Raw genomic sequence first — 22,945 nt, forward strand, 5'->3', positions numbered from 1 at the left:
ATTATATCACTTGCCTATCACTTGTGGATATTAAAGATGCCATCACAATAGGCAAGCGTCTAGCATAATGTGGTGTGTATCTAAGCCCGTGTACCTGTACCTAAAATTGGCTATCAGCATGCAAAATACACACTTGCACATTGCAACCACTTTTTGCTTGGTGCAACTAACTTCTAAACTCAGGTTGCACAGGGTGCAACTTAGATTTTGAGCCTCAGAACTTAATTTTGTTGTCAATTTACTTGGAAGAAATAAATGGACCGAGGCAGCTCCATTTCGTATCAGCCAAACATGTATGTATTGTACCTTTTGTTTCAGAAATTAGTGAATTGTAGGTGGTGCAACTTGAAATTCAGTTGTGCAACCTAGTTTTTGCCTCAGGTTGCACAGTGTGCAACCTTGCTCAGAAAAGTATTTTGTACACTGAGCTATGGTATACAGCTCTATTACAATGTACATCATATTATCAGAACATTCGTTTTCTATCAGCGTGCGAATATACCTGATATATATCTGATATATAAATAACCCCACAGCTTCAGTGCTATGTTAGTGTTGAAGTGTACTTGACTTCTGCACCTGAACATTCTGCCCCACTTATGTTGCCTTTTTACGTAGACAGGCTTTTCACAAGCTAGGTACTTCCTGACATGCTTTTATACAAAAGATCAGTTTGTTTTGAAAAATGTCTATGTGCAAAACAGTGATAACTCCTGACCTCGGTAAACTGAAGTAAAAATATTTGTTGGAAATGAAACTGAAACACCGTCCTGACATCACTTCTCATTTTTCATTGTTCAACAGATCAACCAATAACAAACTTTTGTGATACAAAGATAAAAGGAAGAAGGACAACACTTCCTCCATCTAATCAAGCATGCATAATGTGACTGTGCAACAAGTACACTTACCAGTAAGTTGTAGTCTACCTTACATTCTTTTTCTACATGCATTTTGTACTTTATACAACATCCTAGAGCCCTGTATTAGTTGTAATAAGTTGATTAATTGATAGGTACCAAAAGGCAACACAGATTTCATAGTATGGATGACATCTGTGGGATATTTAATTTTCAGCTATTCTATAAAGATATTTCCTTAATGTTGAATGTAGGTACCAGTTAGAGTACAATAACATGGCAAATAGAGATTTATCTTCTGAGAAGTGACACCAGGAAAAACGACTTTTCGCGGCAGTTTTAAGTTCGAGGTAGCACCATGCACCGTAGTCTCTTACTGCCTGGAAAAAATGTTTCCGGTGGTTTTAAGTTTGCAGTGAAGTGGCCACCGTGAAAACACCAAACATGAAACCACTGTGAAAGTTTCTGCATTTACAGTACGTTAAAGTGGGTCAGGTCTAGTATGTTTTTCTGTTGGGATGCTGTGTATATATTAAACTTAAAGGAAAAAAAAACCTATCACCTAAGCCCTTCCATCGTCATCTTCTCTTCTCTTCAAGCAGAGGTTTGACATGTTTTTGTCAGGTTTTCAATTTTGTGGACTTGAGGAAAATGGCACAAAATAGAAAGCCAAACAAAAATGCCTAAAATATGCACAAGAAAACAAGCAAACAGCCAAACCTCTGCTTGGAGAGTAATTATCATCAACCAACCTCCTTGGATACACAAAGAAGTACTTTTTTGTTTGATACACCATGTTCTATGGTTCCATTTGTGTTACCAAGTTACAAGTTTAGCAACATCTTTTTTGGTTTGATATTTTTGCCCTCTCCAGTTAGTTTTGGGGTTGCCCTAGGATGAGTTTGGCATAACTGGTCCCATGGGGCTGGGTAATCTTTACAGACAACTCAGAATGAATATCACAGGGCTTGAAATATTTCTTTTTTGCATACCTGACACTGGTGCAAGTAACATTGAAAATTACCTGCACCAGACAAATTTTACCTGCACCACTCAGAATTTAGGAAGTATGGATCATACTAAAATTGTTTAGTAATCATTGTGATTTTTTTTCTTTTTTACTCTATAGGTGGTAACAGTTAATGTAGCTGATAGCAATCCATATACGCCTACATTATATGCAGGTAGACACCAAAAGCTCCAATTTTACCTGTGCTATATACAGGTGGCATTACGAGCCCTGATATATCTGACTAAAACACCTGACATGACCACTTCCCCTTGTTCGAAAAGATACATTCATGATGAGGGACTGTCCATTTGTGACATTTCCCGGTAGAAAACTTTTCAAAAGGAAGTAGGACAAAACTTCCTTCATCTAACCAAGCATACATAATCTAACAATGGAACAAATACTAGTATTCTTCTATCTTGCTTCCTTTTTCTTATGCAGAAGCTTGGATAAGTTGGACAAGCTTATGACTGCGAGTCAGAAAATTAAAAATGTACAAATTCTAGTAGTAAACTAGTATCCTGTACTAGTAGTTGATTTTTTCACTATACAGGTATTACTGTATAACTGGTTACATGGGACCAGGGGCCATCCTTACAACAACTCCTTATCTACTTCAGCCAATGACTTAAGTAAGAAATAACTACAGCGGCACTTCTTCTCCAATGAATTACTTATAAGATTTATGGTGTAATTAGTAACAGTATAATCGTGGTTGACATCTTGGGGACACCCCTCCCTTAATGTAAACTCATCTGTGTAATGTGTGCACCAAAATGGGGCCACTCCCATCACAAGTGCTGCACCTGTAACAGGTGGAAAATTGTCAGGGCTGGTTCATGCAATCTATTCAGTGGGTCTGTGCTTCGGTGGTTCAGGGTAAATTGTACACTACAGTCAGTTTGTTACACTAACTACACTTGACAGCTCCTTGCAAATACAGGAAAATTAGATACCGTAAATGGCGTAATTCTTGACATTTTTAGAGTGGTTTTAACGTTTGCATTTTTGCAAAGAGGGCTTTGTTGTGTAGTTAAAACCAGCATTTCCACAACTGTACAGTATGAGACTGTAGCAGTCTATAGTCAAAGGCAAAACTACTGAAAAAAACTATCTTTTCTCCTTACTGCCAAATTGAATTACCGTAAACTTAAAGGCATTTACAGTAGCTTGGACTAAGCTAGGGCTTGAGGAAAGGCCTGGTGTACTTGAGTCAAGTTGAGACGCACTTGAGACACAGTACAATATATATGGATTTTGATATGAGCTTTGTTTCTGTTTTAGCTAGAACAGGTTAGTACTACTAGTATGTTGTGGCCAGCATCTGAGCTATGGTTGCTTTTCTGCAGACGACCCAGCGATGACCTGACACCTTCTCCACTAAGACAACAAGTTTGACCAGACTTGGTTTGCAGAACGCCCGGGCTGTGGTCAGAAATGCAGACTTTTCGTACCGTTTTGTGTCTTCTTCTTCGTAGCTAAACTAGGGCTCCGTTAGTCTTGACATCCTTCCTAAGCTTTTAGACTTTCGTACTAACTTGGTAGAGTTTTCCCTTAAGTAACAGGTACTTCTTTCGCTTGCTAAACCCGGTCATGGTTCCCTTCCGTACCTTCACTTCCTCAAGTGAACCCTGGTAAAAAATGCAAAGAGAGCCCCCCACCCCACGCCTCCTGTCCACAGCTCTACAACATATCTCGTGTGCAAGTGTAAGATGAACAAAAACAAACAAGAACATACCGTGACAAACTCCTCGAAGTCGATGGTGCCATTTCGGTTCTTGTCGAGTTCCTTGGTGAGCTCCCGGAGCCTGTATCCGGGCAGGTCCTCGCCGCACGCCCGGAACAGCGCGCCCAGCTCGCTGGTGGAGATGGACCCGCTGCCGTCCAGGTCGATCTCGCTGAAGCTCTGCCGGAGTTCGTCCAGCATGTCCGGCTGGATGACGGAGAAGCGGTTGCTCAGGTCGTTAGACATGGTTGTTGTTGGAAGTTAGGAGAGAGTTTGCTGGAGGTTTTTAGTTAGTTCCTGCTGGCCAGCGGGACGCGAGGTTCTGGGTTCGAACCCTCTTGAACCAAAACGAGGCTGAGGACAGGGGTCAACAGGAATTACTCCGCGGAGCCTGTTAGCCAGCTGGGTGGTGTGCCTCTAGTGTCCACACAGCCTGTACCTGTGCCTGTACACACAGACTGTTTCTGTACCTGTCCGCACAACCTGTCTCTGATCCGTGTCCAGTGTGATCTCCAGCAAGCTGTGTGTGCCTGTCAACACAACCTGTTTCTGTATTTGTCCACACAGCCTGTTTCTGTGCCTGTCCACACAGCCTGTTTCTCCAGAGCTCAGAGTGTGCCTATGAACTCAGCCTGTTCCTCCAGCCAGCTGAGTGCCTGTCTACACAGCCTGTTCCTTGTAACACCCAGTGTGCATGTTCCTACAGCTGTGTGGCTATGATTCTATAACCTGTGCATATCTCTCATTGCCTGTACACTGTAACGTCATAGCCCTCTAGCATGTATGAGTATATCCCTCTTCCTGTACATGTGCAGTGCCTGTATTTATAATAGCCTGTACTCCTACAATGTGTGCAAATTTCAGTGCTGGGCACTCTGTACCGCTCTGTAGAACAATGTCTCACTGCTTCTAGAATTGTTGACTGTCTGTTTCTGAGCTTATATGTTCTCTCTACAATCATAGCACTGTCAAGTCAAATGAATGATAGATTACCAAGGTGACCCTATGAGAGACCCTGCAGTGTTGCGGACTTGTTTCTTAAGACACAGATGGAGGGCCAGGCGCTGCCAGTTCTTGATGAAACTGTCTTGGATCCAGCCTGGCTACCTTGGCAGAAGGAAGCTTCAACAAGTTCAAGCTGCAGCCAAGTGGACTTCATTTCAAAGCCAATCACATACCAGGAGTTCTTCTCGTCATACCTGCGAACCAACCGTCCATGTTTGTTTGGGAGCCATGTGACCAGCCATTGGCGCAGCAGGAGAGAATGGGTGAGCGAGGATGGAAAACCCAATTGGGATGCTCTAAAACAATTGTTTGGTGAGTATGCATTCATAAACGGTGTACTTATGCATAATAAAACCAGCAAAAAGTCTGTGCCATCTTAGGGCAGGTACCATCTTAGGGCACCTCCCTTTCCTTAGTACTAGTACAAGAAATTTTATTCTATGAAATCCTGTATAATAACAGTAGAACCATATATGATAAATATAGAATACAACACGGTGTATTCCGTATCACCCGAGGTATCAGTCTGACCGCAGGTCGGATCGCCCGACGGGAGGGCTGGGACCGAGGGTGATGCGGAATACACCGTGTTGTATTTTATTTATGTCATACCCACCTAAGAAAACCCCTGTTTTGATGTGAAATGCGCCAGAAGTTGAACAAATTTGGTACCCTGGAACAAAAAGTGTTGCAACAGTAATGTTCTAACGTCTTAATTAGGTGTTCGAACATTCGATGGCGCCGCACTCGGCCTGCTCGAAACAGTTTGATTTATTTGAATGGAGCCTGTGTGATACGCCTTTCGAACCGGTCTGATACGGAAGTTATGGCCCGCTCCGGAATACCCATGTTGAACGTTTTCACGTCACAGCTATGACATAAACCAAGTTATCACCCAGTCCAAAACACTCATATCAAATGTTATGTCATACCTATGCTACAATAACGTTCAAGACAGGTGTTCAAGGCCGTGTGATAAAAAGCCGACTATCACACAGACTTCAAAGTTTTATCACAGAGGCTTGACCATGGAATATTTCAAACATACTCTGCACATGCCAGTGCTGCGTGGTCAAAAACTAGAATACCTGATTCGGACTTTAACATTGCCCTCCCGCAGGTTGGATCACCCTCAAAGAACATAAAAACCCTTTATTTAAATATTTGCATATTAGAAAATTTGGGCAAGTCTGTCTATAAACTCATAATTCCTCCTTCTGGCTTAACTTTACTGGCCAGCCTGCTGCCAATCAAATACCGTCTTGCCTGTTGTCCAAGGGAATTAGCATAAATTATATTACAAGCCAATCACATTACAGCTGAAAGCCAAGAAGCAACATGATTGGCTGACAGCTGACCTGAGCACAAAACACAGTATTATAAATGATTTGGACCTAATCCAACAGGTGGAGCACTTACAGGTGGGAGGATGACTCACCTGAACATTAAATTTAAATGGTCCCCCTGGAACAATTATTTACTTCAGACTAGTCTTTATATCACTGTGTATTGTGATGGCACCAGTAGTACAATACAATAAAGGGAAGAAGAAACACCCACCACATTTATGATATTGTTTTCTTAACTGTTTTTAGTAGGAGTATAAGTAATTTGAGTCTGATCACTGAAATGAGGAGTACAATTAAAATATTTAGGAGCACAATTGAATATATTTGCATATCATATGCCAAAAAGCAATACTCATCAAGCGTTCTCAACCAAAATCACCAATGCAGTTGCATGGGTAACTGCTTTGGGGCATATTTTATTACCTGGATGTCTAACCTTCATCAACCTATTTGCATATCAGTGAATATTGATATTACCTTTTTGGATTTTGGATTTGTAATGTCACAAGACCTAAAACTACTATGTTTAACCTCCATGAAAATTGAGGGGTTTTGTACTGTTTGCATGTGGGCTTGTTTTTGTTTCTGAACATTTGTGGTCAGCATAATAGGATTAGAAACCTCTGGATGGATTGTGATGATATTTGGTATGTGGGTTTTGGTAGTATAGGTGAGGATTAGACAAAGGTCAAGGTTGCTGGTGATCCTGGTGACTTTGTTCTTTTCATTTCATACCTTATGGTTAAATATACACTCAGTCATACGGTTTATAATTTTTGCGAAGAGAAACATTTTCAAATAAAGACTGCATATTTACGAGAGTACATACTAGACTACTAGTAGCAGCTCATTTATATTTGATTAGCGCTGTGTGTAAAAATTTCTTTCCACGCCGAGGGGTGCAAGGGACGAATGACGTCACTCGTTTCATGTTCAATTACATGGGATGTGCGCATGTGCAGGGATCCCACCACAATCAGTAGACCATGGGAATGAGAGCTAATGGATGAGAATATGATATATTATTACTAGGGCTGGGTATCGGTACAGCGTACCGGTACAAAACTGGTTTTTCTTTTTGGACCGGTCCAGAAAAACCGGACCTGAAAAAATTAGGTGGACCGGATGTTGGACCGATTAGAAAATAAACAGATTATTTTATCAGGCATTCACACGTTTTGGCGATTGCAGGTGGAAGAAAATAACAAGAGTGAAGTAGTGTAGAGTTTATAGTAATTTCTACCAAGTTTTACAGCCAATCGTACAGGTGCAGTTAGCGTTGTAGGATTTTAAAACGCCAGTGTAAGTCTAATACTCCACCAAACAGATTTCTTTGTAGTGAAATGGACCATTGGTATAAGTCATACTGCATCAGGTTCAGGTCCGGACCTGGACCTGATCCTTTGGACCGGACCTGGACCTGAATTTTCTGTACCGGTACCCAGCCCTAATTATTACTATATATATATAAATACTAGTATATGATGCAGCTGAGCATTTCATTTATGGCCAGATGTCATAGGACTCGTTTTCAAACATTTGATAAAGTCACAGTTTGGGTAATTTTTCTACATTTTAAATGAACCTTGTTACAAGTTCAGAGCGATATTTTCACATTATACATGATGAATTCAGCTTTTTTTTAGGAGAGTTACATCTTCAAATATGCACTGTGGCTAAATATAATGCTACTACCTGAACCTGATTATTACCTGAACCTGATTATGGATTTAGGTATGCAGCACTATAACTAAGTTTTATTACTCTGTGACTGGAACGTAACCTCCGTCGACAGAGTATTGTAATCGGTCATATCTTGAGTGTTTGCACCTAAATCACTATGTTCCATTTGCCACATTTGTATGTGGTTTGGCATGTCGTCTGTACTCAGTTGTGCGATGATGAACGTTATTTTTTTTCGCAGTAGGTGTCGTTATGATCAATGTATTAATTTCAATAATTTCCGGTATTGTGGAACAGGCAATGTTGTTTCCGTGTTTGGTAATCAGCTTATCTCCAAGCAGATAGGGTGGGTTATGTGTTGTCTAATGCAAGAACAGCTGTTGTGGTAGAGGAATCCCTAAACATAATTGAACAATTGTTCGCCGTAGTATGTGTGTACATATTATATTAAGCTTTTAAGTGAGTTTTTGGTATAACTATAAGTCGATGTGATGATTTTGTGGGGTATAAACACAATGTCACACACCACAGAAGACACTTACACAAACGACATTACGTTATGTTGTAGGCCAGCTGACTGTCCCTGTGGCTGACTGTAAGAAGGTGGAGTACCAGGCACAGCCCAAATGTGACATGACACTGGCAGAGTTCCTGCACTACTGGCAGGACTACTGCAGAAGTCATCACAACCCTAGCAAGCCGTGTTTGTACCTCAAAGACTGGCATTTCTGCAGGTACAGTTACAAAAAATGTCTATGCCTTGTGTTATGTTATGTTACAATTTTGAAACCTTATATCCGTACACAAAATAAAGCCCTTACCAACAAGCTTTCGATCAGTCCTCTGATCCTTCTCAGGTTGAAATGACCCAGAGCCTAAGTCACACATCCGGACCAGAAGTGTGACGTCAGCAAAGGGTCAAAGGTGCTTGGCAGTCGGTATCAGCCCCTGTCTCGGTTGAGGGAAGGTTGGTGGGCTCTGATGTAAATGGCCTCTTTCACTCCCCTGAGAAAGTAATTCTGCTCATAGTCAAATAAAGTATCTTCACCTAGTTGAAAAGATTTCAAAATTGTAACATAATATTAACCGTTACAGATGAACTTACATTCAAGTACATGTATGTCTTGTGTTGTTTTTGTAACATCCAAGGGCTATAGATCATGAAACCCTTGGTCATCACATTTAGGGGGAAGAGACTTCCGAGCCACAGAACTCAGTTATTCAAAGTGTTAAAACTATTCATGCTCTTGTGAGACTGACAAATGCCTTGCTTCATAATTAAGCGCTAAATGTCTGGCACTTAATTATGAAAGCTAGGTCACAAATCCCTTGGATGTCACACTAAATCTTAAGGGCTAGATCATATATTCCCTTGACATCACATGTAGACTTAAGGGCACAGTCATGTATTCCATGGACATCACACTTAAGGGCAAGGTCGTGAGTTCCTTGCACATCACACTTAAGGGCAAGGTCATGTACTCCTTGCACATCACACTTAAGGGCAAGGTCGTGTATTCCTTGCAGATCACACTTAAGGGCAAGGTCGTGTATTCCTTGCACATCACACTTAAGGGCTCAGCAAGGTCATGTATTCCTTGCACATCACACTTAAGGGCTCGGCAAGGTCATGTATTCCTTGCACATCACACTTAAGAGCAAGGTCATGTATTCCTTGCACATCACACTTAAGGGCAAGGTCATGTATTCCTTGCACATCAAACTTAAGGGCAAGGTCATGTATTCCTTGCACATCACACTTAAGGGCAAGGTCGTGTATTCCTTGCAGATCACACTTAAGGGCAAGGTCATGTATTCCTTGCACATCACACTTAAGGGCAAGGTCATGTATTCCTTGCACATCACACTTAAGGGCAAGGTCGTGTATTCCTTGCAGATCACACTTAAGGGCAAGGTCATGTATTCCTTGCACATCACACTTAAGGGCAAGGTCATGTATTCCTTGCACATCACACTTAAGGGCAAGGTCGTGTATTCCTTGCAGATCACACTTAAGGGCAAGGTCGTGTATTCCTTGCACATCACACTTAAGGGCAAGGTCATGTATTCCTTGCACATCACACTTAAGGGCAAGGTCATGTATTCCTTGCACATCACACTTAAGGGCAAGGTCATGTATTCCTTGCACATCACACTTAAGGGCAAGGTCGTGTATTCCTTGCAGATCACACTTAAGGGCAAGGTCGTGTATTCCTTGCAGATCACACTTAAGGGCAAGGTCATGTATTCCTTGCACATCACACTTAAGGGCTCGGCAAGGTCATGTATTCCTTGCACATCACACTTAAGGGCAAGGTCGTGTATTCCTTGCAGATCACACTTAAGGGCAAGGTCATGTATTCCTTGCACATCACACTTAAGGGCTCGGCAAGGTCATGTATTCCTTGCACATCACACTTAAGAGCAAGGTCATGTATTCCTTGCACATCACACTTAAGGGCAAGGTCATGTATTCCTTGCACATCAAACTTAAGGGCTCGGCAAGGTCATGTATTCCTGGGTTATGAATCAAACGCCCTGCCAATTATGCCACAAGACACCACTGGTTTTTTTTTTAAAGATGGTGGATGTATGTAAAAATTTTTCCAGCCTGACGATATTCTTTACCAATTGTTATGTGCAGGTCTGTCCCAGACTATGGTGCATATGAAACTCCAGTGTACTTCCAGTCGGACTGGCTGAATGAGTTCTGGGATCTGCGATACCAGGGTGAGGATGACTACCGCTTTGTGTACATGGGTCCGAAGGGCTCGTGGTGAGTAGAATCAACATAAACCCCTGATGGATCAAAATGTTTCATGAAAGTTCATCTGTGACAGTAAAAAATGTAATAATTATTATTATAGAACTAGTTTAACTGTAAGAACTGTAATTTCGAACACAAAACTTGGACTCACCCAAATTTTCAACAGAACAGCAGCAGTCTTTGTTAAGGAATGAACAATCCACTGCTGTCGTGACGTCACGTTATGCAGATAGAACACGTGACTCAGTAAGCAGTGGATCATGGGTTGCAGGAACGACAGTAGTGGGTTGTTCATTCCTTGACAAAGACTGGTGCTGTTCAGTCGAAAATTTGGATGAGTCAAATTTTTGTGTTGGATATTACAGTTAAGCTAATTCTATACCTTCTACCAACACAGATGAACTTTCAAGTTATTATGAATTCAATGTTGTGAGAAAATCCTTAGAGTTATTATAGAGGTCTAGTGGAAGAGGCCATATATGATACATTAGGGCCCATCAACCATCCCTCAACAGAGACGGGGGCCGACATAGACTGCCGATCAACTTTGCCCCATAGCTAACATCACACTTCTGCTTGAGTCAAAGGTCATAAGCTTTGGGTCAACTGGACTTGAGAGGGACCAGTCAAAAGTTTGTAGAAATAAAATGTATTATGTAAATGCTTCATGATATTTAGCACGTAGCATATAAATTTATTAGTCATGACTGTACTATAATGTGTAATCAATTTGCAGAACTAAACATTGTTAGCTATGGTACATGTAGCTCTATAGCTGTTTCAAAGGTCAGATGTTCATGCATGAAAGTGATTTTTGTATTCAAGGACAGCATATGAAATTAAGTTACCTGACAGATGCCTTTAATCCATACTTCTCAAAATGGAAAAATGCAGTGATGAGATGTAAGAAGGTTTAAAGCACTTGTTGTGTGTGTTTAGGTATTTTTCAAGTAACTGGATGAGTGATAGCATGGGGTAGGGTGTCCAGCTGCCTGGCCCTCTAAGTAAATTAATCACTTCATGTAAAAAAAAAGTGACAAGTATGAATTGCATCTGATTCACTGCATTCATTTGACCAGTTCTTCCCATATCATTTTTTTTATCAAATACACTGTTGGTGTTCATCTCAGGAAGGTATGGATGAATTGTGATGATATGTTGGTCTTGAGTAAGTAAGAAAACACAAAATACATCTCCACAAGTCATGAAGTATTACTGTCTCATAACAATATTTCACAGAGGTCAGAGATTTTAAAACCAAGTCTTACACCCATGATAATGTGATAATGTGAAATGGTGACAATTTACCAGCTTTCGATGTAAGGAAGAAGTGGTGTAACTTTGGGCCCCTTATAACTACTTGCTCTAACCTGACCTGCAGAGGCAAAACAAACCAGTGAAAAGAGAGAATTGATCTTAATTCTATCTTTATTTGTTGTTCCAACAGGACTCCTCTCCATGCTGATGTTTTCCACTCCTACAGCTGGTCAGCAAATATCTGTGGAAGGAAACAGTGGCTCTTCTTTCCACCTGGCCAAGAGGAACAGGTTAACAACCACTGAGTATTTTCCTCTCCATTCAGGGTTGGACAACTTTTCTAAAATTCACTTATCCTGTCGGGCAAGCAAATAAAAGATTTACTTGGGAATGCCCGAACCAACTTTGCACTTGCCCAAAATTCAAATGTCACTTTTATATGCATTTTCACTTCCAGCAATGAAATTCTTATTATTGCCTCTATTTTTCTATCTTGACCATTGCTTGACGTCAGGACTGTAAAAAGTGACATGTATATGTAAAAAATCTCACTCAGTGGAAAAATCTTACTTGCCCGACCGGGCAAGTGGGGTAATGGTCATGCACTTGCCCGATCAGCACTTTCACTTGCCCTAGACAATAGGGCTAGTGGACTTGTCCAACCCTGCCATTTTTTCTACAATGTTATCATGTTAATTCGTATGGATGGCATCCATGCACAGTTCAATTTTTGTCCATTACCAATAATAATAGAATGTATGAAGAAGACCTTTAAGTTAATATTTATTGTTCGTTTCTGCTCTTAAGTACAGGCAAGTTTTTAAAATGTTTGACCATACTGTTGGTGTCCTAAAGCAGGCGCAAAATGAGCAAATACATGCTACTGATTCTTGAAAGTGATTGATTAAAATAATGTCAGAAAACGGACATGAATCGTAGAATGCTGAAGTTGATTGCCAAGTCAAAGAAAAAGGTGTGACAAAACAAAAAATGAAGCTCTTTTGTTTGATGTGCCATATGTGTTTTTTGTTCGACCTTCCATACCACTTAGATTCCGTAATAAAGTCAACTTTTTGCTTGGCCGTCTCAATCAAATTGGACCTGAGTTTGATCCTAGGGTCGTCTCAGCTTGGACAAGTTGTAATACCCCTGTCACATCTGGCAAAAATTGATCGGACAACGATTCTGCGGCAATTGCCCGAGCCTCGCTTATAATAATAACTTTATTGCATAGCAATTGTACAAGGTACAAAGTATGGCTTATATGCATGTGACAGGGACGGTTTTCAGGTAAAAATATGCACAACCCTCTGTCGATCTTAAGTATGGACGATCTTCCATCGATACACCCGAAGATTGTGGATAATGTGACGGGGGTATAAAGGATTGCATTTCGTCATTTTGGATGGCAATATCAAGCTGACAGTCCATTGTGTCAAACTGCACCTAAAAAAACACACACACCAATTTAAGTATTGAGTTGTTTTCACTCAGCTGCGTGACACTACTGGAACTCTGGTGTATGATGTAAGATCAGAAGAACTTCTGAACTCCAGAAGATATCCACACTACAGGAACACCCAGCCCATAGAGGTTATCCAGGGCCCAGGGGAAGTTGTGTTTGTGCCCAGTGGCTGGCACCATCAAGTATATAACATGGTAAATTGTTGAAGCTCATCTTACATGTAATTTATATTTTTGGCATGATTTTTTCACACAGTAACAATAAAGCTGAAATGAGCTATCATAATTTATCATTTTGGAAGAGATTATATATCCAATTGTTTTAAACTAATAGCTAGTATTTTTACACTTAGGTAAAGCAAATTTATAGATTTTTAGCTGACAAAAATATGTTGCCTGAAATTTATGGTAAAAAAAGGTTTTATGTCATAGTGATACTTGCATATTGGCCATTGAATGATTTTAGACTCTTGGCATCTCTAATGTGGTAATGAGAATGTTTCCTCAGCTTGTTTCCCAAAATATGAAAAGTTGAACATTCAGTCTAGATTATAATGATGTGACAAAACATATTATAGCTATTGCCTGTACCCTTGTTTAGACATATACAACACTATATATGACTGAAACTTTCCTTTGTCTGCAGGAAGACACAATTTCTATAAACCACAACTGGATTAACTGCTGTAATGTCCACATGATGTGGTCCTTCCTCCAGTCAGAGCTGGGCAGGGTACAGCAGGCCATCTCTGACTGTACAGACATGGACGACTGGCACGGGCACTGTCAGGTTAGTACGGAGGAGGTAGGGATGTGTACTAGGTTAGAACGGATGGGGTAGGGATGTGTACCAGGTTAGTACAGAGGAGGTAGGGAGGTGTACTAGGTTAGTACGTATGCTGTAGGGATGTGCACCAGGTTAGTACATATGCGGTAGGGATGTGTACCAGCGAGGTTAGTACGCATGAGGTAGGGATGTGTACCAGGTTAGTACGGATGAGGTAGGGATGTGTATCAGGTTAGTATGGATGAGGTAGGGATGTGTACTAGGTTAGTTCGTATGAGGTAGAGATGTGTACCAGGTTAGTACATATGCGGTAGGGATGTGTACTAGGTTAGTACGGAGGAGGTAGGGATGTGTACTAGGTTAGTACGTATGAGGTAGGGATGTGTACTAGGTTAGTACGGAGGAGGTAGGGATGTGTACTAGGTTAGTACGGAGGAGGTAGGGATGTGTACTAGGTTAGTACGGAGGAGGTAGGGATGTGTACTAGGTTAGTACGTATGAGGTAGGGATGTGTACTAGGTTAGTACGGAGGAGGTAGGGATGTGTACTAGGTTAGTACGGAGGAGGTAGGGATGTGTACTAGGATAGTACGGAGGAGGTAGGGATGTGTACCAGGTTAGTACATATGCGGTAGGGATGTGTACTAGGTTAGTACGGAGGAGGTAGGGATGTGTACTAGGTTAGTACGTATGAGGTAGGGATGTGTACTAGGTTAGTACGGAGGAGGTAGGGATGTGTACTAGGTTAGTACGGAGGAGGTAGGGATGTGTACTAGGATAGTACGGAGGAGGTAGGGATGTGTACTAGGTTAGTACGGAGGAGGTAGGGATGTGTACTAGGATAGTACGTATGAGGTAGGGATGTGTACTAGGTTAGTACGGAGGAGGTAGGGATGTGTACTAGGTTAGTACGGAGGAGGTAGGGATGTGTACTAGGATAGTACGGAGGAGGTAGGGATGTGTACTAGGTTAGTACGGAGGAGGTAGGGATGTGTACTAGGATAGTACGGAGGAGGTAGGGATGTGTACTAGGTTAGTACGGAGGAGGTAGGGATGTGTACTAGGTTAGTACGGAGGAGGTAGGGATGTGTACTAGGATAGTACGGAGGAGGTAGGGAGGTGTACTAGGTTAGTATGTATGAGGTAGAGATGTGTACTAGTGAGGTTAGTACGTATGCTGTAGGGATGTGTACCAGGTTAGTACGTATGACGTAGGGATGTGTACTAGGTTCGTACGGATGAGGTAGGGATGTGTACCAGGTTAGTACGGATGAGGTAGGGAGGTGTACTAGGTTAGTATGTATGAGATAGGGATGTGTACTAGGTCAGTATGGATGAGGTAGGGGCAAGTACCAGGTAAGTAGTACATATGAGGTAGGGATATGTACTAGGGAACAAAACTAGAAGACTTTGATCACAATTTTTAACAATATTTCAACCACTGTCTGTAGGTGATGCTTAAGGCCAGTAGTGGGATAAACTACCAGGAGTTTGTGGACTTCCTGGCGTGCATCTCTGAGCGGAGGCTTCATGACCTGCAGGTGTGGGACCAGGAAGGTGTGGAGGAGGGAGGAACCAGACAACATCACCACAAACTTGACCTCTGCGTGATATCCTCCCTCCTGTCAGTCATCAGGCAAGACCAGGAATATCAACGTTTGGGTGCAACAGTTCAGTCTAAGCTTGACTCTCTGAAAAGGACACTGGAAAAACTCAATCCTTAAAAATATTATGTGAATAAAATGTTCAACAATACCTTCGCCAAATGATGCTATCTTTTTGAGTGATGTATCATAACTTTTTTTTCATTGATTATGCAAATATGGACCTCAAGTAAGGTCCCACTTGCATGATTCATGTCAGTATACCATCTTCTCAGTATGACACCCTTAACTTAGAAAAGAAGGCTATTCAAGCATTTGCTCATATATTATTTAAATGAGGCCCTCATTTGTCTGATAATGACCTCATCTACTAATAGCTTCAAAATGTCACAAGAATGTATACATCATATACCACTGCTGGGACCGTCTTACATGTGGCAGTTCCTGCACCTCTGAGACTATGAGCATCAGTAGATGAGAGGGAGAAGGAATTGTTCACCCCTCCTTCACCTCAAAAAGTCATGAGCAGGTCAGGCAAACAGGTTGCCAAACACATTGGGAAGTGACTTTTTGCCTGCTCATCTGTCAAACGACAGGAGGAAGCAAATAGTGTTATCTCAATGGTAACGCTGGGATGTATACACTGTACACATGAATGCTGCAGCACTAAATCATAGTTTGGGTCTTTCTTAACTTCAGAATTAACTTAAGTGCAGAATCTATAAAATTAATTTATGCATGTCACGCAAAAACCATGCGCATATTGACTGGCTACCTGTTGTGTGACGAACACGTGCAATATCAGACGAAGACAAAGAAGAATGTTGTTTTTCTCATTTGGGCATATATAAATGAATTCAATACAATGTATATATGATAGTTTTCCAAGCGTGATCAAAAAGGAAGAATGTCTTTTAAGATTGTTTTCTACCCCCCATTTTTACATGTAACAAACAAAGAAAGAAAACGATTACGCATGTGTATGATTAGTCTCGAATAAAGCGTGCGCTGTTTGCCACCCACTCAACATGATTTTCTTTCATCTTTGGTCTCTAATTCCTTCATTTGTTATTGTGTTTCGGACCCTGCCAGGCGTAGGGTGTGTATTTTTTTGCTACCAGAAGCCTGACAAGTCGCACCATGCCGGGAGATCAACAGCAGTCCCAAACAGGTGACGCAGGTAAAAATATATATATTTTTTAAATATCTTCTGTCTAAAGTGCACATGTCAGCTGCCAAGGAGGGTTGTTTAAAAAAAAAACCTATGTACTGACAAATCTAAGTTAAAATTACACCGTGTATTGCACAGTGTAGAACGCGTGTAATGGTCCATACATTTTTGAGCCGATATTTTTTTCTATCCATATGGGGGTGAAGGTGATCCCACTATCTCTCAGTATGCATCAAGTGCGATCTCCGCTTGGGGCATGGTATAATGATGAGTTGTATCCAAAATTTTGGATTGGGAAGTATTAAGCCTGACGTACTTGGGATCATCAGGCGTTAAGTTCGTCCTCTGCAGTTAGAACCCGACACCACTTATCGACAAGAGTAGGTGCGCTTGGCTGAAAACTAGTTTGAAGCCAAACATCAAGATCTAGATGAAATGTACTTTTTAAAAGTGGTAAAGAAAATATTGTGATATCATGCAATTTCAGGTGTCCATGATGATAAGGCAGTGTTTTCCTACCAAAAGTATGTTTCCCCAACCCCAATACCTGTAAAGAAGGAAAAATGGGACTGGTGTCGTAGAAAATGATCACAGACGGACAAGAGGATCTGCCGTGGCCGAGAAACGATCTTTATTCTTCTCTGTCACATCATGACTGCCTCTGTGTCTCCTCTGTCTGAACTGACTCTGATCACTGGTGTTCCTTCTTTTTATCTCATGGCTGGGTGCTGACGTAACAAAACAAATTCTTCCCACATGTACTTGACAGGTCATTAATTAACTGTGATCATCTCTTTGTTCTTCCTTATCTCATCTACTCCTCAGCAAAAATACAAGATGTTTATCAGTGATTATCAGAATCTGTGGATTTCTAAGAACCCACCCAAGAATCATTATAAACAGATGTTGTCAATATGGGCTCTATTACACTATGTTAACGGTAACGTGTCACCTGTCATAATAAACTATAAGACAAATAAAACCGAGTCTGAAGAACGTTTTTACGTCTTTTCCTTAATCAGGTGCAAATAGGACGAAAGCGTCAATTAGGCGAATACCCATTTGAGGTAATAATATCATAGTCAATGAATATACATCTATAAGCATGCTACGTTTGCGCAAATTTGTCATCCAGGATGTAGTTAAAACATGTAGCAAAATCAATCCTTACTGCTGGATACATATATACGAAATTCATTCAATCGTTGTAGACAGCATCAACTGTGTTTCTTCAGTGAATGAAAATAAAATTTATTTAACGTTGTATTTTGACATTATAAAATCTTGTCAAAGTAGTTCAATTCCATGCTGTTGGTTTCCTTAATATATGCCGTCGTCGCCATTGTAAGTTGATTTTCCTCCAGGCACGACACCCAACCCTTTGTACGTCTGCAGGGCAGGTAGCACTTTGTAATATTGCGTTTTTGTCCTGCTGTTGTCTTGTTGGGGCTGACCACTTCTGTCGTACGATTATGGCACGATCACAAGCTGATTGCATTCCTGGGAGATAGACTTGCAGTGGTATAGTACACAATTCAGCTGAAAGGTTGCCTGAAATCCTTGTTGGCGGTTGATTCTGCCATAGAATTTCTGAAAATTATACGACAATATCGTACGACAACCTACGACTTCTGTGATCGAGTCGTTAGTTACCCATTGCTAATTGGAGTACGTTTACCGCTACATAGGAGTATCATTTAGAAATACGGGATCGTGCAACTTCTTTTGGATTTGTAAGGCCCTTGCACCGAATCGTACATCGGGGAAACGGAACGACCGTTAAAAACCCGGTTCTTAGAACACAGACGTCGCAGCTCAACATCTTCAGAGGTATCACAGCACATGCACATTGAATCCCCCGGCCACTCTGTGTCTCTGGACCAAGTTCGCATCTTAGACACTGAACAGGATTGGTTCGTGAGGGGCGTCAAGGAGGCTATCTACATTAGGGCACATCAACCCTCGTTGAACCGTGATGGTGGCAGGTTTCGCCTTCCCGCCATCTATGATTCGCTGCTACCTGACGTCATCCGAGGACTTCCGGAATAGTCAGCGAATCATTTCATCTGAAGAAGGTCGGAGTGCTCGACCGAAAATTTATGGTGAGTCCCTTCTTTGTGTTGGAACAAAGTTTAAACTTTTGCAATATGGAATTTACCAACACAGATGAGCTTTCATTCAGCAGCTCCTTTACCTTCTCTTCAGTGACAGATTGAAAAGAGAAGGAGCAATTCTTTGAGGCCACTATGTTCCTCTTAATTGGTGTTAGTGCTTCTTCCATGTCTGGTTGTTCTTCTTGTGTGAGGCTGTTTACCTTGTTACTGAAGTAATCATTAGAAATATGTTGCAATATCACATGGGTATGTTCCATATCTGTCCATCAGATTCTATGAAGTTGGGTGTTTTACAAGTCTTTCTGCCCAACATACTGTTTATCACATTCCAGAGTTGTTTGGTGTTATTATTGCTGTTGTGTGCCTCTAACTGCTCTTTGTAAAAGGCTTGGTTGATATTTTAATATTCTGTGATCTATTGTAATGTTTTCAGATTAATTTTTCTATTCTGTAATTTCCAACACAAAAATTTGACTTAGTTGTTTTTTCTAAATTTGTCTTAAATAATTCCAGTCTTTGTCAATCTTTGTCATTCCCTGACAAAGACTTAGCAGATTGGCAGTAAAAAAATGGGCAAGTATACAACTTTTGTTTTGGAAATTATTACATTCAACGTTTTGAAAAATTATTCCTTTAGAATCTTTTGTTTCCTAACAGACCGCGCATATCCTGGTAGAGCAAGCGGCCACGGTTCACTCTGTAGCTTCATCCGCTCCCACCACAGCTGCATGACCGCCGGTATTATCGTGCTGCTAAGCCTGGTGGTTGTGGGATTCCCCCCTTTGACGTTCCTCAATAAAAAGGTAAACACATGCATCCTGTACCACAAAGCCTATTTGAAGGCCATCAATCCAGAACTTTTTGCTTTAATTGTCACATTGTTTTTTCCCAGTTTAGTATTCTGACGTACGAATGTACTTGTATGCGTTTTTCTAGTTATCTGAACTGTCCACCACTGTTGACGCCTTGAAACATGACCAAGACGACATGCGCCAACTATCCACCACTGTTGACGCCTTCAAACGCGACCAAAACGACATGCGCCAACTGTCCACCACTGTTGACGCTTTGAAACGTGACCAAGACGACATGCGCCAGCTATCCAACACTGTTGATGCCTTGAAGCGCGACCAAGACAACATGTCCACCACTGTTGACGCCTTGAAACATGACCAAAACGACATACGCCAGCTGTCTACCACTGTTGAAGCCTTCAAACGTGACCAAGACGACATGCGCCAACTTTCCATAACTGTTGATGCCTTGAAGCGCGACCAAGACAACATGTCCGCCACTGTTGACGCCTTGAAACGTGACAAAGACAACATGCGCCAACTGTCCACCACTGTTGACGCCTTGAAACGCGACCAAAACAACATACGCCAGCTGTCCACCACTGTTGACGCCTTGAAACGCGACCAAGATGACATACGAAAGCTATCTACCACTGTTGACGTCTTGAAGAGAAACCAAGACGACTTGCGCCAACTGTCCACCACTGTTAACGCCTTGAAACGCGACCAAGACGACATGCGCGAACTATTCACCACTGTTGATGCCTTGAAGCGCGACCAAGACAACATGTCTGCCACTGTTGATGCCTTGAAACGTGACCAAAACGACATACGCCAACTGTCCACCACTGTTGACGCCTTGAAACGTGACCAAGATGCCATACGACAGCTGTCCACCACTGTTAACTCATTGAAGCGCAATAAAGACGACATAGGCCAACTGTCCACTGCTGTTGACGCCTTGAAGCGAAACCAAGACGACATGCGCCAACTGTCCACCACTGTTGATACCTTGAAGCGCAACCAAGACGCCATACGACAACTGTCCACCACTGTTGACGCCTTGAAACGCGACCAAGAAGACATACAACAGCTGTCTACCACTGTTGACGCCTTGAAGCGCAACCAAGACGACATGCGCCAACTGTCCACCACTGTTGACACCTTGAAGCGCAACCAAGACGACATAAGACAATTGTCCACCACTGTTGATGCCTTGAAGTGCGACCTGCACAAGGAGCAAAGCCGAGTCGCCGCACTAGAAGAGCGTCTTAAGGAGATGAGTAAGGCACCAGGTAAGTTGGGTTTCCTTTCCTAAGGGTACCGTTTGTTATAATGTATTGAACAACATCATATGGTATATAACAGGACAATTTGGGGCACAGACTTTCATTATTCCATTAATTCCATGACAATAACCACTTTATCAAAAATCCCTATGTTTTTAGGATATTTTGCATTAATAGATGTTGTACAAGCTGTGACATTGATTCGTATCTAATTTCCTTAATTAATACTGACATTGTGTGTGTACATTATATTGTATGTGTTATGTTTGAACTGGTGTTTTAATGTCAGGTGTTAGTTATAAGAAGAACCTGGAGGCAAATCTCGATCTTCATGTCTACCTTGTCCCCCCAACGACCTGGAGGTCAAGGGACTAGGTAGGTAGGTAGTAGGTTAGTTATTGCCTTCTCCATATTAAAGGTTATTTTTGGTAGCGCCTGTGTATGTATATATGAGGATGTACAGTATAACTCGAGAAGGCGGCTTGCTGGATTGCAATGATATTTGGAATGTGAGTAGGTGTTGATGAGAAAATTGAAATGATTTTTATCCCTATCGGCCTGTTAAGGTAGCTCAGCGGAACTTCCGGTTATGATATGTGTTCTGGACATGACGTGGTCGTGAGGCTAGACTGAGTGATAGATACGAGGGTGGTTCAGAAAGTAATGCAACTGGTCTTACAACAGGCTCATTTTTTCATCGAATGAGTTGAACTTTAGCACAAAGGTAAAGGCATATATCATCTTGAGCTTGAAATATCTCAATTTGTTTTTCAGGATTTTATGAGTGACTGAGTTGAGATCAAGATGACCACACCCTTGGTAGCCCGTTGGAAGAAATGAGAGCCTCAATTAACGTGTAATTGATAATGTCACTGAGTCACATATGTCTATTGTAAGAAAGTGAAACTGCATATTTATCAAGCTGCATTTCTCGTCATGCCACATGCCTATTTTCACTTTTGAAGTCTAATCAGTTCTAACTTTTTCGTTCCTGGGGTGAAGTGATGTATGAGGGTGGTTGTCAGGGTCATTGATCAGGGATGGGCTGATTAAAATTTCCGTAGCCGATCTTTTTACCAACTGAGAGGAATCAAAATAAGCACATTTCTTGGTCTTTAAATAGTTAATATTTGTGCCAAGTTTCGTATCTTTCGGTTAATGAAAACGTAGTGTACACAACCCTTTAATCAACAAATCACGCATTTGGCTATTATTCAAACTGCCTGTAATTTAGCAACTCACTCCATTCTAGCAGCTGTAAAAGAAGAACCATTGGGAGTTCAGAAATGAAAATCGGCATGTAACTTATAGAGACACTCACTATTATACAGGTGAAATGTCAGCTTCCTACAGTAGTTATAAGTGGGTCAGATCTAGAGGAACTGATCTTCTGACAAGCTTCCAAAGGTGTGGTTATCTTAAAATCAACTAAGTTGCTCCTTAAAATCTGAGAAACAAATTGAGATTTTCCAATCTCAACATGATAAACTAGTATGCCTTTACCTTTGTGCCAAATTTCAACTCATTCGATGAAAAAATGAACCCGTTGTAAGACCAGTTGCATTAATTTTTGAACCACCCGCGTAGCTCTTGGGGTGAAAGTAAGTGGTGTAGGTTGGGCCCCCTATGGCATAGCAGTAAATTTTAGAACTGCAGCTGGATCAGGCTCTGTTTCAGACTTTGTGTATATGTGTATATGTGTATATATGTATATCTATATGTATGTATATATATGTATATATTTGTGGTCAAAAATGGCAAATACAATCCCACATGTAACTCGTTTTAAGTGATATACACCTTAAGTGTGAATGGATTTCTTTGGCCACATACCGTACGTACCCTCATACAAAATTTCAGATCATTTGATTTTCATATAAAAGTACAGTGGTAAAAAATCCAAATTCAGCTATTGTAAGTAATGCATGCCAGAAGTGAAAATGAAGTACGGGGGCAAATGCTCTACACACCTTCATACCAAATTTCATACATTGTAATACTAGGGCATAGGAGCCAAAAATAAATTGTAGTCAAAAATGGCCAAAAATCCCCAAATAACTCATG

The 22,945-nt window shown here is 41.3% G+C and overlaps 2 protein-coding genes across 5 annotated transcripts in view; one reads left to right on the forward strand and one right to left on the reverse strand.

Annotated features, from left to right (window-relative positions):
- Positions 1-4,376, reverse strand: part of LOC118408982 (plastin-2-like) — a 29,114-nt gene extending 24,738 nt beyond the window's left edge. For all 4 annotated transcript variants that reach the window (XR_004830387.1, XR_004830386.1, XM_035809848.1 and 1 more), the window contains exon 1: positions 3,611-4,376. Coding sequence is in view for 2 of the 4 variants with exons in the window: in XM_035809848.1 (XP_035665741.1) it covers positions 3,611-3,844 (234 nt within the window). In the remaining 2 variants the exon portion in view is untranslated. The remainder of the gene's footprint in view (positions 1-3,610) is intronic.
- Positions 4,377-4,404: 28 nt separating this feature from the next.
- LOC118408983 (2-oxoglutarate and iron-dependent oxygenase JMJD4-like) lies at positions 4,405-16,540 on the forward strand. Its single transcript, XM_035809849.1, has 7 exons — positions 4,405-4,915; positions 8,204-8,369; positions 10,280-10,411; positions 11,850-11,949; positions 13,154-13,318; positions 13,770-13,913; positions 15,361-16,540. Exons 1-7 carry the CDS (start codon positions 4,648-4,650, stop codon positions 15,631-15,633), a joined length of 1,248 nt encoding a protein of 415 aa, XP_035665742.1. The 5' UTR covers positions 4,405-4,647; the 3' UTR covers positions 15,634-16,540.
- The last annotated feature ends 6,405 nt before the right edge of the window (positions 16,541-22,945 follow it).

This window comes from Branchiostoma floridae, unplaced genomic scaffold (assembly GCF_000003815.2).
Source record: "Branchiostoma floridae strain S238N-H82 unplaced genomic scaffold, Bfl_VNyyK Sc7u5tJ_72, whole genome shotgun sequence".
NCBI lineage: Eukaryota > Metazoa > Chordata > Leptocardii > Amphioxiformes > Branchiostomatidae > Branchiostoma > Branchiostoma floridae.

What these genes read in the sequence shown, in the direction of transcription:
- LOC118408983 (XM_035809849.1), top strand. Translation starts at nt 4,648, where the DNA reads ATGGAGGGCCAGGCGCTGCCAGTTCTTGATGAAACTGTCTTGGATCCA. An exon ending in CACCTGGCCAAGAGGAACAG is followed by an intron (nt 11,950 to 13,153) that starts GTTAACAACCAC and finishes GTTTTCACTCAG; the next exon opens with CTGCGTGACACTACTGGAAC. An exon ending in ACCATCAAGTATATAACATG is followed by an intron (nt 13,319 to 13,769) that starts GTAAATTGTTGA and finishes CTTTGTCTGCAG; the next exon opens with GAAGACACAATTTCTATAAA.